This window comes from Acanthochromis polyacanthus, chromosome 7 (genome assembly GCF_021347895.1).
Source record: "Acanthochromis polyacanthus isolate Apoly-LR-REF ecotype Palm Island chromosome 7, KAUST_Apoly_ChrSc, whole genome shotgun sequence".
Classification (NCBI taxonomy): Eukaryota; Metazoa; Chordata; class Actinopteri; family Pomacentridae; genus Acanthochromis; species Acanthochromis polyacanthus.
Window position 1 is genome coordinate 38304845 of NC_067119.1, and position 13676 is coordinate 38318520.

Sequence of the window (13676 nt, forward strand, 5' to 3'; positions counted from 1 at the left end):
AATAAATGAAATCAGCGGATCCGCGGTAAATTCCCATCCCTGAAAAAAGCGGAATTCCGCGAATTCACGGAAAAATCCCATCCCTGCTTGAACTGGCAAGATAGCTCATCTTTCTGCACATCAATAACCCAAAACACACAGCCAACACGACGCTGGAGTGGCTTTAGGACAAGCCTCTGACAGTGCTTGACTGGTCTGGTCAGAAATCTGTGAGATGTGGCGGCGTACAGACACATACAGTCTGATGAAGCTTGAAAGCATCTACCAGGAAAAATAGGCTGCCTAAATCCAGCTGTGCAAAGTTTGCACAGGCTGAAACAAGAAGACAGGCTTCTGTGTTTTCAATTTTTCTCCAAGCGTTACTGATTGTCGATTGATGAAAATTGAAATGAGTGAAGTTGCTGCTTCAACATTTAAAATGACTGAAGGTCTTTGTCCAAGTGTCACAATTTCAAGAGTTGCAATTAGCATTTCCTGGTCCTTTATATTATTTCCACAAGACACATCTCCTGCTTCCCTCCAAAGCACAATTTAGGCTTGATGCAATTATTTCATTTTCTAAAATCATCAGAATCCATTCATGCTAGTCCAAAAAAAAAAAAACATCACTTCCATAACCCTAACCCTATCTTTCGATATGTCCATCCTTCATGTCCACTGAGAAATACCAGTTCCACTCTTTCTTCTTTCAACAGAGCCATATTTAATCCATGCAAGCAAAAAAATGATAGTAAATGAGATTTCCTACATGTCTACACTTGTGGACAGCCTATGTGACACCTTGTGACAAAGGTTGCATCTTTCAATCCTCAATTTAGGAAAGAAAACCCAGGCCAGGTAGACAATTTAAATTTCAACAACCAATGGTAAAACACAGTGATGTTTGCATTTAAAAGAACGTTAAAAGAACGTACCCACCTACACAAGAATATATGATACTGAATGGTCTCACTTTGAGCAGACATGCTTTTCATTTAAAGATTTGCCCCTACATCTTGAGCTTTCCTTTACCTACTTAAAGCTTTACTAATAAATGTTTTTACATCAACAATGACTCACATGTCTGTGTGGAATTGTAAAGCGCTAATTTATAAGGGTGAATTACAAAACACAAAAACACTGCAGCTGCTGAGTAGCTCGTGAGTGGAGCATTTTGCATCTCAAGAGCCACACATTTCTCTGAGGAGTTGGGGGCGACAGAAACAGAGGTAAAACAGAGTGACGATGATTCATCAGGTGGATACAAATACAGACCTAAATGTTACTCAGTGTCTGTTGCATGTGTAATCAAGCAACTGTTGGCAAAGCTTGGATCAAAATATCAGATGCTCTATTTTTCACTTGTGTACACACGCTACCGTTTAAAAGTCTGGGGTCACTTTGAAATATCTTAATTTTTAAAAGAAAATATTTTTTTTCATTGAAGATAACATTAAATGAATCAAAAATCCAGTGTAGACATTGTTAATGTGGTAAATGACTATTCTAGCTGGAAACGGCTGATTTTTAATGGAATATCTCCAAAGGGGTACAGAGGAACATTTCCAGCAACCATCACTCCTGTGTTCTAATGCTACCTTGTGTTAGCTAATGGTGTTGAAAGGCTCATTGATGATTAGAAAACACTTGTGCAGTTATGTTAGCACATTAATAAAAGTCTTAGTTTTCATTAAAACATGAAATTGTCTGGGTGCCCCCAAACATTCGCATGTGTTTGGTAGTGGAAGTGCCCACAAGTGGTAAGTGTCCAAATACTGTTTCTGAGCAAATGGGACGTGACTTAGTCTTGAAGGAATATAGGTGATGGTTCTGAAACACACTCTGGGAATACTATGGCTGTGTGTTCTGTTGGTGAGCACTTGTTTTCAGCTGCATTTTCATCTACATTTAATGTATCCAAGTGTACATATTCATCTGGTTATTGCGATATGTGTATCTTGCAAACTATATTTCCTAGAGTAGTAACAGAATATTTGTTCATATTCATGCATCCCTTGGTGTAGGGCCTTATGGATCTGTCTAGGAATGTTCTGGAAGGAGTTGTTCTTAAATGTTACCTAAAAATACTTTCATGCTCAAATGAAGCACAGCTTTTAGCAAAAGAAACCTGTTTCTATATTAACTGCTTCTGTAAAACATGCCGACATTCAAGACCATAAGGAATCGTGGGGAAAAAACATAAACTGCCTCTAGATGGCCTAAAGAGGAAGAGCTACCACACTGTTGCCTCAAAGGACTTATAGATAACCTCCTATGTCTCCAGTGCCAGGCCTCAGTGAAGCAGCTGCTAGTCTGTTAGCATTTATAATCGAATTTGCTGTCAGTTAACCTTCCGCTACGGATTTGCACACTTTCTTATCCATCAGCAGCTTCATCCTTGATCAAAACTTTCTCTCTTTAACCACGCCTGACGAACGTCAGCGGGGTTACTGCATTCGGGGTGGTAGCTGGCTGGCTGGGTAAGTATGTATGTATGTACAGTGCCTTGTGAAAGTATTCGGCCCCCTTGAACTTTTCAACCTTTCGCCACATTTCAGGCTTCAAACATAAAGATATAAAATTTAAATTTTTTGTCAAGAATCAACAACAATTGGGACACAATCGTGAAGTGGAATGAAATTCATTGGATATTTTATACTTTTTTAACAAATAAAAAACTGAAAAGTGGGGCGTGCAATATTATTCGGCCCCTTTACTTTCAGTGCAGCAAACTCACTCCAGAAGTTCAGTGAGGATCTCTGAATGATCCAATGTTGTCCTAAATGACTGATGATGATAAATAGAATCCACCTGTGTGTAATCAAGTCTCCGTATAAATGCACCTGCTCTGTGATAGTCTCAGGGTTCTGTTTAAAGTGCAGAGAGCATCATGAAGACCAAGGAACACACCAGGCAGGTCCGAGATACTGTTGTGGAGAAGTTTAAAGCCGGATTTGGATACAAAAAGATTTCCCAAGCTTTAAACATCTCAAGGAGCACTGTGCAAGCAATCATATTGAAATGGAAGGAGTATCAGACCACTGCAAATCTACCAAGACCCGGCCGTCCCTCTAAACTTTCACCTCCAACAAGGAGAAGACTGATCAGAGATGCAGCCAAGAGGCCCATGATCACTCTGGATGAACTGCAGAGATCTACAGCTGAGGTGGGAGAGTCTGTCCATAGGACAACAATCAGTCGTACACTGCACAAATCTGGCCTTTATGGAAGAGTGGCAAGAAGAAAGCCATTTCTCAAAGATATCCATAAAAAGTCTCGTTTAAAGGTTGCCACAAGCCACCTGGGAGACACACCAAACATGTGGAAGAAGGTGCTCTGGTCACATGAAACCAAAATGGAACTTTTTGGCCACAATGCAAAATGATATGTTTGGCATAAAGGCAACACAGCTCATCACCCTGAACACACCATCCCCACCGTCAAACATGGTGGTGGCAGCCTCATGGTTTGGGCCTGCTTTTCTTCAGCAGGGACAGGGAAGATGGTTAAAATTGATGGGAAGATGAATGGAGCCAAATACAGGACCATTCTGGAAGAAAACCTGTTGGAGTCTGCAAAAGACCTGAGACTGGGACGGAGATTTATCTTCCAACAGGACAATGATCCAAAACATAAAGCCAAATCTACAATGGAATGGTTCACAAATAAACGTATCCAGGTGTTAGAATGGCCAAGTCAAAGTCCAGACCTGAATCCAATCGAGAATCTGTGGGCAGAGCTGAAGACTGCTGTTCACAAACGCTCTCCATCTAACCTCACTGAGCTCCAGCTGTTTTGCAAGGAAGAATGGGCAAGAATTTCAGTCTCTCGATGTGCAAAACTGATAGAGACATACCCCAAGCGACTTGCAGCTGTAATTGCAGCAAAAGGTGGCGCTACAAAGTATTAATGCAAGGGGGCCGAATAATATTGCACGCCCCACTTTTCAGGTTTTTATTTGTTAAAAAAGTATAAAATATCCAATAAATTTTGTTCCACTTCCCGATTGTGTCCCACTTGTTGTTGATTCTTGACAAAAAATTAAAATTTTATGTCTTTATGTTTGAAGCCTGAAATGTGGCGAAAGGTTGAAAAGTTCAAGGGGGCCGAATACTTTCACAAGGCACTGTATGTATGTATGTGGCTATGTCCGTTCCGATATCTCTGCAAGTGCTGAAGTCAGGATAATCAAACTTGTCACTGAAGATCAGTCTAAGGTCCCCTGCTCAGTTGTGGAGTTACAGGTCAACAGATCAAGTAGGGAGGGAGATACGTACGATGATCAAAATTGATACATATTGCATCATTTGTATAGGGAGGACAGGGTTTTCGCCAGTAGAAGGCGTGGTTCTGCCCTCTACTGAGGGCTCGTCTAGTTCTTTTTCTCATCCCCTCTCTTTATCATTTTGAAAATTGTTTCTCTTTTCTTCCCTTTGATTTCTTTTTTCCTTTCTCTCCTCATTTTACATCTTCTCTGAGAGCAGCTGTGCAGTCTCTATAAAGACCGTGGGTTACTGTACAACTATCATTCAGAGAGAGACTAGTTTTGCGACAGTAACGCTGCTTGCTGCTGTTACTGGGGACCTGTGATGTACAGCTGAACATTCAGAGCCATGTATGTCACATTCATTTTGATTCATGATTTGCTTGGTACAGTTGCATCAGCTCAACACGTCTGTGTTATTTATGCATAAAGCTGTATTTAGACCACTACTGTACCAGTAAAATAATCCTTTTTAAAGTAGCACAAGTTAATGTTGTATATTGACAATGGATCAAATAAATGTATAATGTGAACGTTACCGGTTGTAGTTACAGCACAGGAAATATGCAGTCTTCAGTCATCCTCAGAAAGTATTATAATTTGCTTTAATTTCTGTGATTTTTTTTTGTTGAATTGAGGTTTGCTTCGTGTTCACTCTGAGTTTGTTTACATGGACATGAGTGTCTCAGTTAAAATCCGGTTTTAAAGTATATTAGTTTTTGTTTGTATAAGTAAACATATACGGGGACCTCAGTTTACGATGTGCAGCATTTCGTTGTTACGTCAGAACTGGTTACATGGAACTAGTTGGCGAGCAGAGTGGACGAATCCGTCGTCATGCAGCTTTGTTTACATTCGACGGTTGTACGCCACCATGTATTTTACTACATTACACTAACTTTTGGAGCTAAAGATCAGAAAAACACACAGAGGAAAATTATTTGATCAAGCTGGAAAAACAGTGCAACATATTCTGTTACTCTGTTTTTCTGTTGTTGTTGTTGTATTCATATTACGTTCTGTTGTCTACTTGTAAAATGACTAATACATGCATGAAAGTCATTGGTATTCATGACTTATCCGATGAACTGATTGATATCATGATCCACGAAACGGCTTTGTTTACATTTTCGCCGGAGGTCCAACTTGCTACGAAAATCGACTTACGTTGGAGTTCCGTTGTCTCTTGAGAAACCTTAATATTTTTCTTGTGTAGGCCACAAAACATGCTCTTATCCAAAGAGCGTGTCCACGAGCAAGATATGGTTTGTAATAACCATATTTAATAACCATGTGTAACAACCACATTATTTCTTTAAAGGACAGTACACTGGACTAAAATTATAGAGGGTAATGTTGCCATTTCACTTTGAACTGATGGTGGCAGTAATTTAGCTTGATGTTTTATGCATGTGCTAACTAGCAATAAAGACAGTAATATTCTTGTGACTTGCTGCTACAACGCTGGAGTTTCCAATATTATAGTTGTTTAAAATGTGATAGACCGGTCAGCTGGCACCGGAAAACACAGCACAGTCTCCTGCACATGCTTCTCTCTGTAATGTTTACACGTGAGAGCGTTGTGAGTCCACACAAAATACACACAATGACGTCACCTACTTGTTGATAATTTCATTCATTAGCAACTAATATGGTCAGGCTGGAGCATGAAGAGGGCCAAGACATCCATATAGCATGTGCTCTGAATAGCAGCTGTTGTCAGCACAAAAAAAAAAAACTCTAATGAAGTACCATTATACACCTACCTCCCTGTAGAGAGACACCAACACATTTAAACCCTAGCTGATGAGCAACGTGGAGTGCTTCGCGGCCACAGAAGCATGCGATTTCTATTTTCTCAGGAGTTGATGAAGGCCGAGCCAGAAGTAATATGATGACTGTTTCATCAATATGTGTTTAATAATTTGTTGATGAATGTTTGACTTCATCAGGTGGACGCAAACAACTCTAAATGACATACCATGCTGCTCCATGCCGGCTAGTTATGCATTTATACTGTATGTATGTAATTGTTTGCCAGCACCTTTCTTACCATTTCATATTTACCCTGCTCCATGATAGTAACTGATTACCAATAAGTGATAGATTTGGTTTACTGACTATTTCATCTCCCCAGGTAAAATCCAGGATGATGGAGCATTTTATGATGCTGGCCCTATTTTCTGGAGCAGCTTGCCAATCACTATTAGAAATTCCCTCTCCACAGATAAGTTTAACACCTGTCATAATCTCTATTTTTAGCCTGGGAATAATAATGATGAAGATATACATATGACCACAATTTGTCACTGAAGCCCTTTCAGACATAGGACATGGATCACTGCTGGCTTCATCAATGCATAAGGAACAGCATTCTAGTCATTCAGATAGAGATCACTTTCCCTGAATGTTCCTCACAGCCTCTCGCAGACATATCCCCACAGTGTTGGAGAGTGTCATAATGCATATTTGTTGTTTACAAAATGTTAGATAATACACCAAGTGATGTAAATGTACAACATACATGTCAATCAGCATTTTAGACTGTCCAAATAACTAACTCAGTTTATTTCTGATATCCTAAACAGTGAATCTGAAAGCTCAGGACTCATCCCGAGGACAGCCACAACTTAACAAAATATTTAGCTGGAGCTGATGACTCTGTGCAACAGCCCACCTCTCTGAAAGACGCTGTATTTCTTATGTTTAACTTGTTCTCTGAGCATTGCTACTGTGTTAATACCATTTTACCCAGATATTTTTTTATTCGTATTACTGTCTGTGTTTGTATTTGGTCATTCCTCTACGTTCACTAGGCTGTAAATGTCAATCCAAATATATTGTAATTTATGTATGTAAGGCACTTTGGTCAACATTTTGATTGAAAATTTGACTTGACTAGTGTAAGATGTGTTTTCCTATTGTTCTGCTGCTTTAAAATGAAAATAATCCCTATTTCAGTTTAATTCTTTGATATTTTGCCGGTTGCTGGTAGGTCTGAAAAAGACATAAGATCTTGACTTGGTCTTTAAGGTGGTGGTTAAAAATGCATCGATCAGCCACAACTACCTGACTATTACTGTATATATCCGTCTTGTGTAACCAAAACAGCTTTGACATGAGCACCCCAGTAGCTCAACTGATTGAGCAAACTACCCATAAACAGGAGCTATTTTCCCCAGTGTATTATGGGTTCAAATCCAGCCCATGGCGCTTTGCTACAGGTCTTTCCTGCACTCTTCTCCCCATGTTTCCTGTGTCTGTCCACTGTCCTATACAATAAAGGCCAAAAAATACATTCTTTGACACATCATCCTATTGTACCAGGCACCAAGACATTACCAGCAAATCTTTGAAATCTGTTTTCATTGCTTATTGTTAATCCAGCATATCCCACAATGCCAAAAGAGGTCAGTCCTATCAAGAATGCCATGCTGTCTTTATGATGTGAAAGAAAACAACATTCATCATACCAGGCCACCTTTTTCTATTAGTCCATACTCCAGTTCTTACACTGACACGCCCTCTATAGGTGCTTTCAACAGTGGAAAGGGTCGGCATGGGCACTCCAAGCATTCTGAGCACAGCAAGCTACTAGACATGGTGTTCCATTACAGGGATTTTGCAATGTGTCCTAAAAAATGCGACCACAAGGGCCAGCATTCATTCTTCATGTGCATCAACGAGCTGAGGGCACACATGACTCTGTCATTGTTTCAGTGCTAGTCCTTGTTTGGAGCATGTTTGGTATTTTCTGAACACTGTATACCAGAAGACCCTACATGACTTGCCACAGTTTGACCCCAGTCAGGTTTACTAAGACCCTCACATTTGCTCATTTTTCTTTTTCCCCAACATATCACCTTGAAAAACACACTATGTGCTGCCTAATATATTGAACCCCTCGATAGATGGTATTCACTTCAACTATCATTGGTTTTAATGTTGTTATACAACTGGGCCATGATTTGCCTTTAATTTCTGAATCAGCTGGTTTATGTCAGTCAGCACCTATAGGAGCATATGGGATTGATGCTACCTCAGCTAAGTGCTGACTAGTCTGTTCTGCTTTCATCATCAATCCCATGGACAGCTTTAATGAGGCAAAACCAGGACAGTGTCATTATAAATCGAGACAGAAATGACGCAACTGTTACTATTCTTATAACAGAAGTACTCCAGTGAATCTCTTGAGTTTCCTCCAAGCCTGACGTCTGCAGGTAAATGGGCTAAAAACAGCTGCTCCCACATAAACACAAACCTACGCAGACCAAGCCCTCTATCAGGACACCAGTGAATGCAGCAGACGGCTAAAAAAAAACAAAAAAAAAAACAGCTGCCTGAAGACGGAGCCAGCCTCAGCTTTTGGAAACAGCACAAACATTACTAAAATATATCAGCTGACAGGTTTTAGGAACTCTGATGGCTACTAATAGACCCTGTAGGGATTAAAGGCCCCACAATATGCACAGTCAGATGGAACAGTTGCAGAGGTCACCATGTCAGATTATATCACACATCTGGAGAATGACATTCTAATGTCCCTCAGTATATGTGCTTGCATAACTGGGTTTTTTTTTTACCTTATTTTTTGTGAATGATTAAGTCAGTTTGAAGCCGATATTGTTTCTTTTGACAGTCATAAGACCATAAGGAACTAGATCATGTACACTGCTGTGTTTTGGGACTTTTGTTTGAGATATTTTTGTACAGTAGAAGTGAGAAGTTAGGACTGATCACCAACAGATCAAGAGATGCCTGTGAACCACTTACATAATCTATACAAAAACACGTCAACACTGTCCGTTCTCCTCCCACCAGTTGCAAAATATGACATGAGTTTAGCCTCTTTCTACAAATTTTCTGACACAACGGCATGAAGATGTCTGTGTCTGAATGACAAATTATTTACACAGCCAGCTGGTTCCATGTCTGAAAAGATATGTATTAAAGATCACTGTACACAGTATTCTCTCAGTAACATTCTTATTCAAACCAAGCCAATAATCCTAGCTGCAGTGCCACACAGGAGGGCGCTGGGTGAGCTCTCTGTATGTTTGTCCAGGTAGCTAGCCAGCCAGCTGTCACCTGTAAATGTTATAAATATTTATCTTCAAATACATGCCAAATTTCCTTTCTTTTCCTTATCCCAAAAGAGATGACATTCAGTCCAACATGTCCTCCAGTCTGAATGGTTAAGTTTACTGTTCTGCTGCATTTGGTTAAAAGAAAAAAGTTCCTGTTAAGCTTCTGTTCACTACCTGGTCAGCAGCAAAGAGCAGACAGACAGGAAGTTGCATGTCAACATAGTGGAGCACTTAGCAGCTAAAGAGCCAGATATTATTCTCAGGAGTTGGTCCAGACCAAACTTGGGTGAAAACCACAAGAAATATCAGACACAGAATGCCACACAGCAATAATTCCATGTCTGAGAAACTCCCTAGTTTGTTGCCTCCACCAAGCAACTACAGAAGCAGTACCAAGCATCATATTAATGAAGTAAACAACTGATAATTGAAGGGACATTGGCTATTTTTAGGGGACCTGTCCTCCACTGCCTGTACTTCTTAAGTTCTATTCAGTTACTGAAGGGGCATTCCACTAACCTGGCATGTCAAACCCAGTGTACTCATCACATGGATTTCCACTCATTCACTCCAGCGACACCACATGAGGAACTTGATTCAGCCATGAACATTTCAGAGTGCCTGGAGGCGTGGTGGAGCAAAGTTCATATTTTAACTAGGGCCAGAACTTAAACACATTAATTACAATTAATTAATTTAAAGGAAAAAAAACATGTTACAAAAACAACGCATTTAATCGCAACTTTCCCAGTTTCCTAATTTCTGGCACTCCAGTAACACTGATGCCTGGTAGCTGGTGATAATGAACCTAAAGCCTGCTTGCCAGCCGCCAAGAAGATCCACAGGATGCACTGTCAGTGCACAAGAAAGACTGCATTGAGCCTGTTGGGCTGAAAGTTTTCTTTTAAAAATCTTTCCAATGGCAGTTTGGATAAAAGCATGTTTGTGTGTAAATTGTGCAACAAACAGTTTTCTGATCACTGCAGCACTTCAAGCCGACGGCATCACCTCAATGCAAAACATGTTGCTGTTAGCACCACAGCTAATGTTAGCTACGATAGTCCTGGTACCAGCAAACGGTGTAGCCATCCCATAATAGACCACTTTTCAAGACACTGAACGTGCTTGAGTTTATAAAAAGTCTTAAAATGTTGAACATCATCGCTATAATTGCACTTTGAGTTTACAGTAATCTGTGAATGTAGCAGACAGATGAAAAATGCAGATAAATAAAAATTAAACATAAATATTTTTTGTAATTTCATCCTGTAAAGCCTGACCTATCAAAAAATAGTCAGAAAATTCTAATTGTTTGGAACTGAGATGTTTATTAACCTTTGTAACAAAATCAACAAAAAAGCCAGATAATTTTGTTTATGATATTTTTGTTTGTATCACATCTGACACATTGGGCAGTTTTTGCAACTTTTTGCTCTCAACAATGTTGACAAGAGAAACATAAACTAGTTTTGTCCTATTTAACTATTTATCATGTTGATGAGCTAGAGGTCTCAGACACTCATGCATCAAATATGATGCAAATGGTACTATATGTCTATTCAGCCATTCAGTCATCAACCAAAATCTATTTGAACTGAAACACTTAGCTTATTGTGTCAAATATCGCTATTTGACAAAAATGCAATTAATCACAAATAATTAATTACAAAGTCACTAATTAATTAGACACATTTATTTAATTGTGTCTCACCACTAATTTTAACTTGAAACAGTGGTTGAACTAACTGTAACTACATGTTAAAAACTTTAATCTATACTATCACCATGACAAGTAAGCAAACTCCATCCACTGGTGCTCTGCTAATGGTTGAAACCACAGTGATACACAAGACAGAGTGGGCCTTAAATCCCAAATTTTTCATCCAACAGACTGTGTGGAGTTGAAAAATTGTGGGTGTTTATAAGACGGGGGCAGTCTAATGACGACACACTGCACAGTATCACACTGTACTGTGAAAAGGTTGGCTCCGCTTTCTGCAGCTTAACACTTATTAGGGACTACTATTTAGGATAGCTATGCTCCTGCTGCTTTAATTGTGACAATTCTGAAAAATCTCTTTGCAAGTCCCCGAACTTAATGAAATGCAACAGTGAAGCAGGTTAATACCACGTAAGCTTTGTAAGATCCCATCCCATGAACATCCATGGTGAACCTATACATTTTAACCTACCTGCATAGTTACGTAAATTATACCTTCAAAATTGAAATGGTAACAAAAGTTGATACTTGCCACTATAAATATCACTGCAGGATGTTAATATGAACTCTCTAGAACAGGGGTGTCAAACGCACGGCCCATGGGCTAAAAGCCGCCAGAGGGTCCAACCTGGTCAACTTTGGAAAGTACAAAAATTACTGAGAAGACATGAACTTCAAATTTGTAAAACTGTAAATGTAAAATATTTTCTTGACCTTGACAAATTGTTTTGATCATAACGTAAAATACTAGAAAGCTCAAAGTCCTTTTTTTTCACTTTGTGCCTGGTTTTTGTAATATTTTCTCTTTTGTTTATTTTTTGTCTGACTTATGTCACCTGTCTCATGCTTTTGTTGCTGTGTTTCTCATTTTTGTGTTTCCTTTTTGTCTCGCCTGTGTTTTATGTCACATTTGTCATTTTGTGTTAAGCTATATTCATTGTTTTCTTGTCTCGCTTGTGTCGTTTGTCCACTTTTTATCTCGTTTTTGTAATATTTTGTCATGCTTTTGTTCTTTTTTGTCTCTTTTTGTCTGACTTTTGTTGTTTTGATCATAAAGTAAAATACTAGATTGCTCACAGTTCTTTTGTCAGTTTGTGGCTTGTTTTTGTCATATTTTGTCTCCTTTTGGGCTTTTTTTGTTTGATTTTTGTTGTCTCATGTTTTTGTTGTTTTGTTTCTCATTTTTGTCATTTAGTTTCCTTTTTGTCTCACTTGTGTTTCGCTTTATCGTTGTTTTTGTCTCATTTTTGTAGTTTTCCGTCTTTTTTTGCTTTGCTTGTGTCTTGATTTTGTAAATTATTTGCCTGACTTTTGTCTTTTTGATCATAAAGTAAATGTGTAAACGAGAAACTGCGGCATAATATTGTTGAAATTGAACTTATTTTTTTCAGAAATTTCAGGTTGTTTATGATGTTTTGTAAAAAAAAAAAAAAAAAACATAATTCATTAAGTGCGAACATTTTTCAGAACAAACATTTTTTGCACCAAAACAAAGGAAAGATTTGGTATTGTTGTTATTTATAGGTTATTATGCTGTGATTTTACTGGTCACTTTAGGACAAACTGGGCTGAAACTAAAACAAGTTTGACACCCCTGCTCTAGAATATTCTCCATCAGGTGCTGTCAAGGTGTAGTTTCACAGTGACGTGTTGTTACATGGATTGTAAGTTTAGAATGAAACTCAGTAAATGAATATTTACTGTGGCATAATGTGTAACTGAGATATTGTGTTACTAATAATTACCTCAGGTCAACACTTCCTGAGCTGACAGCACCAGGCCTGTCCACACCTGAGCCTAATAAACCCAGACACACAAATGACACAACTGTTTATCCACAAACAACCTGTTTGACAGAGGGCCTTACAGAGCACAGGTAGGAAACGATCAGCATCGCATCACAGAGCTCACTGCGGTGTTATTGTAATGTCTGCCAACAGGTTAGGAGTTCCTCACAGAGACAGGTGCTGCTAGAATTAGCCCAGATAGCGGCTGCGGTCATTGCAGCAGCAGAGCAGCTAAACCGACGCCCGTCTGACAGCCAAACACGACTCTTCTCATCGAAATGTACACACTGTCATGCGAGGAAACGTCTTATCTTACCGATCCCCTCCTCTTCAGAGAGATGTTTTTCCACAGAAGAAGATGGAGCTGGTGCAGGAATCCCATTTTACTTCCCACTTCTGCTTCAGTCTGTCCCAAATTTAGGAAATTAGCATACCGGCGGTGGCCTGTGACTGGATTTAAATAACTGGGGAATTTCTATCCCGTTCCCGAGCATCACGTCCAAGCCTCTCTCGGCCTCACATTTGAACGACTATTTACACAGATATTTGGACCCAGGAATGCTCAGCTGCCTCTGACTGGCAGTAAACAGCCGAAGAGCACTGTCTGGTTTCCGTGTGTCGGCGGAGCACCGGGCGGCCGTTTCTCCGGGAGTCCGGTCAGCTTTAAAACGCGACGTTTAGAGTTGGGTCAGGAAACCAGCACTGGAGCAGCCGGTCATGAAGCTAACCACAGCCAGGAACAGCTACACTTCCGGTCTTGCCTTTAAAAACAAAAGCTCTCCGGATGACTGCTTTAAATACAACGGTTATTTCACTCAATCTACCTAAAAAAAAAGCTG

The 13676-nt window shown here is 39.5% G+C and overlaps 1 protein-coding gene across 1 annotated transcript in view; it reads right to left on the minus strand.

Annotated features, from left to right (window-relative positions):
• Window positions 1-13575, minus strand: part of abca2 (ATP-binding cassette, sub-family A (ABC1), member 2) — a 130583-nt gene extending 117008 nt beyond the window's left edge. Inside the window, exon 1 of the mRNA XM_051950629.1 lies at window positions 13154-13575. Within this exon, the coding sequence (XP_051806589.1) occupies window positions 13154-13219 (66 nt within the window). The 5' untranslated portion in view covers window positions 13220-13575. The remainder of the gene's footprint in view (window positions 1-13153) is intronic.
• Between the last annotated feature and the right edge of the window lie 101 nt (window positions 13576-13676).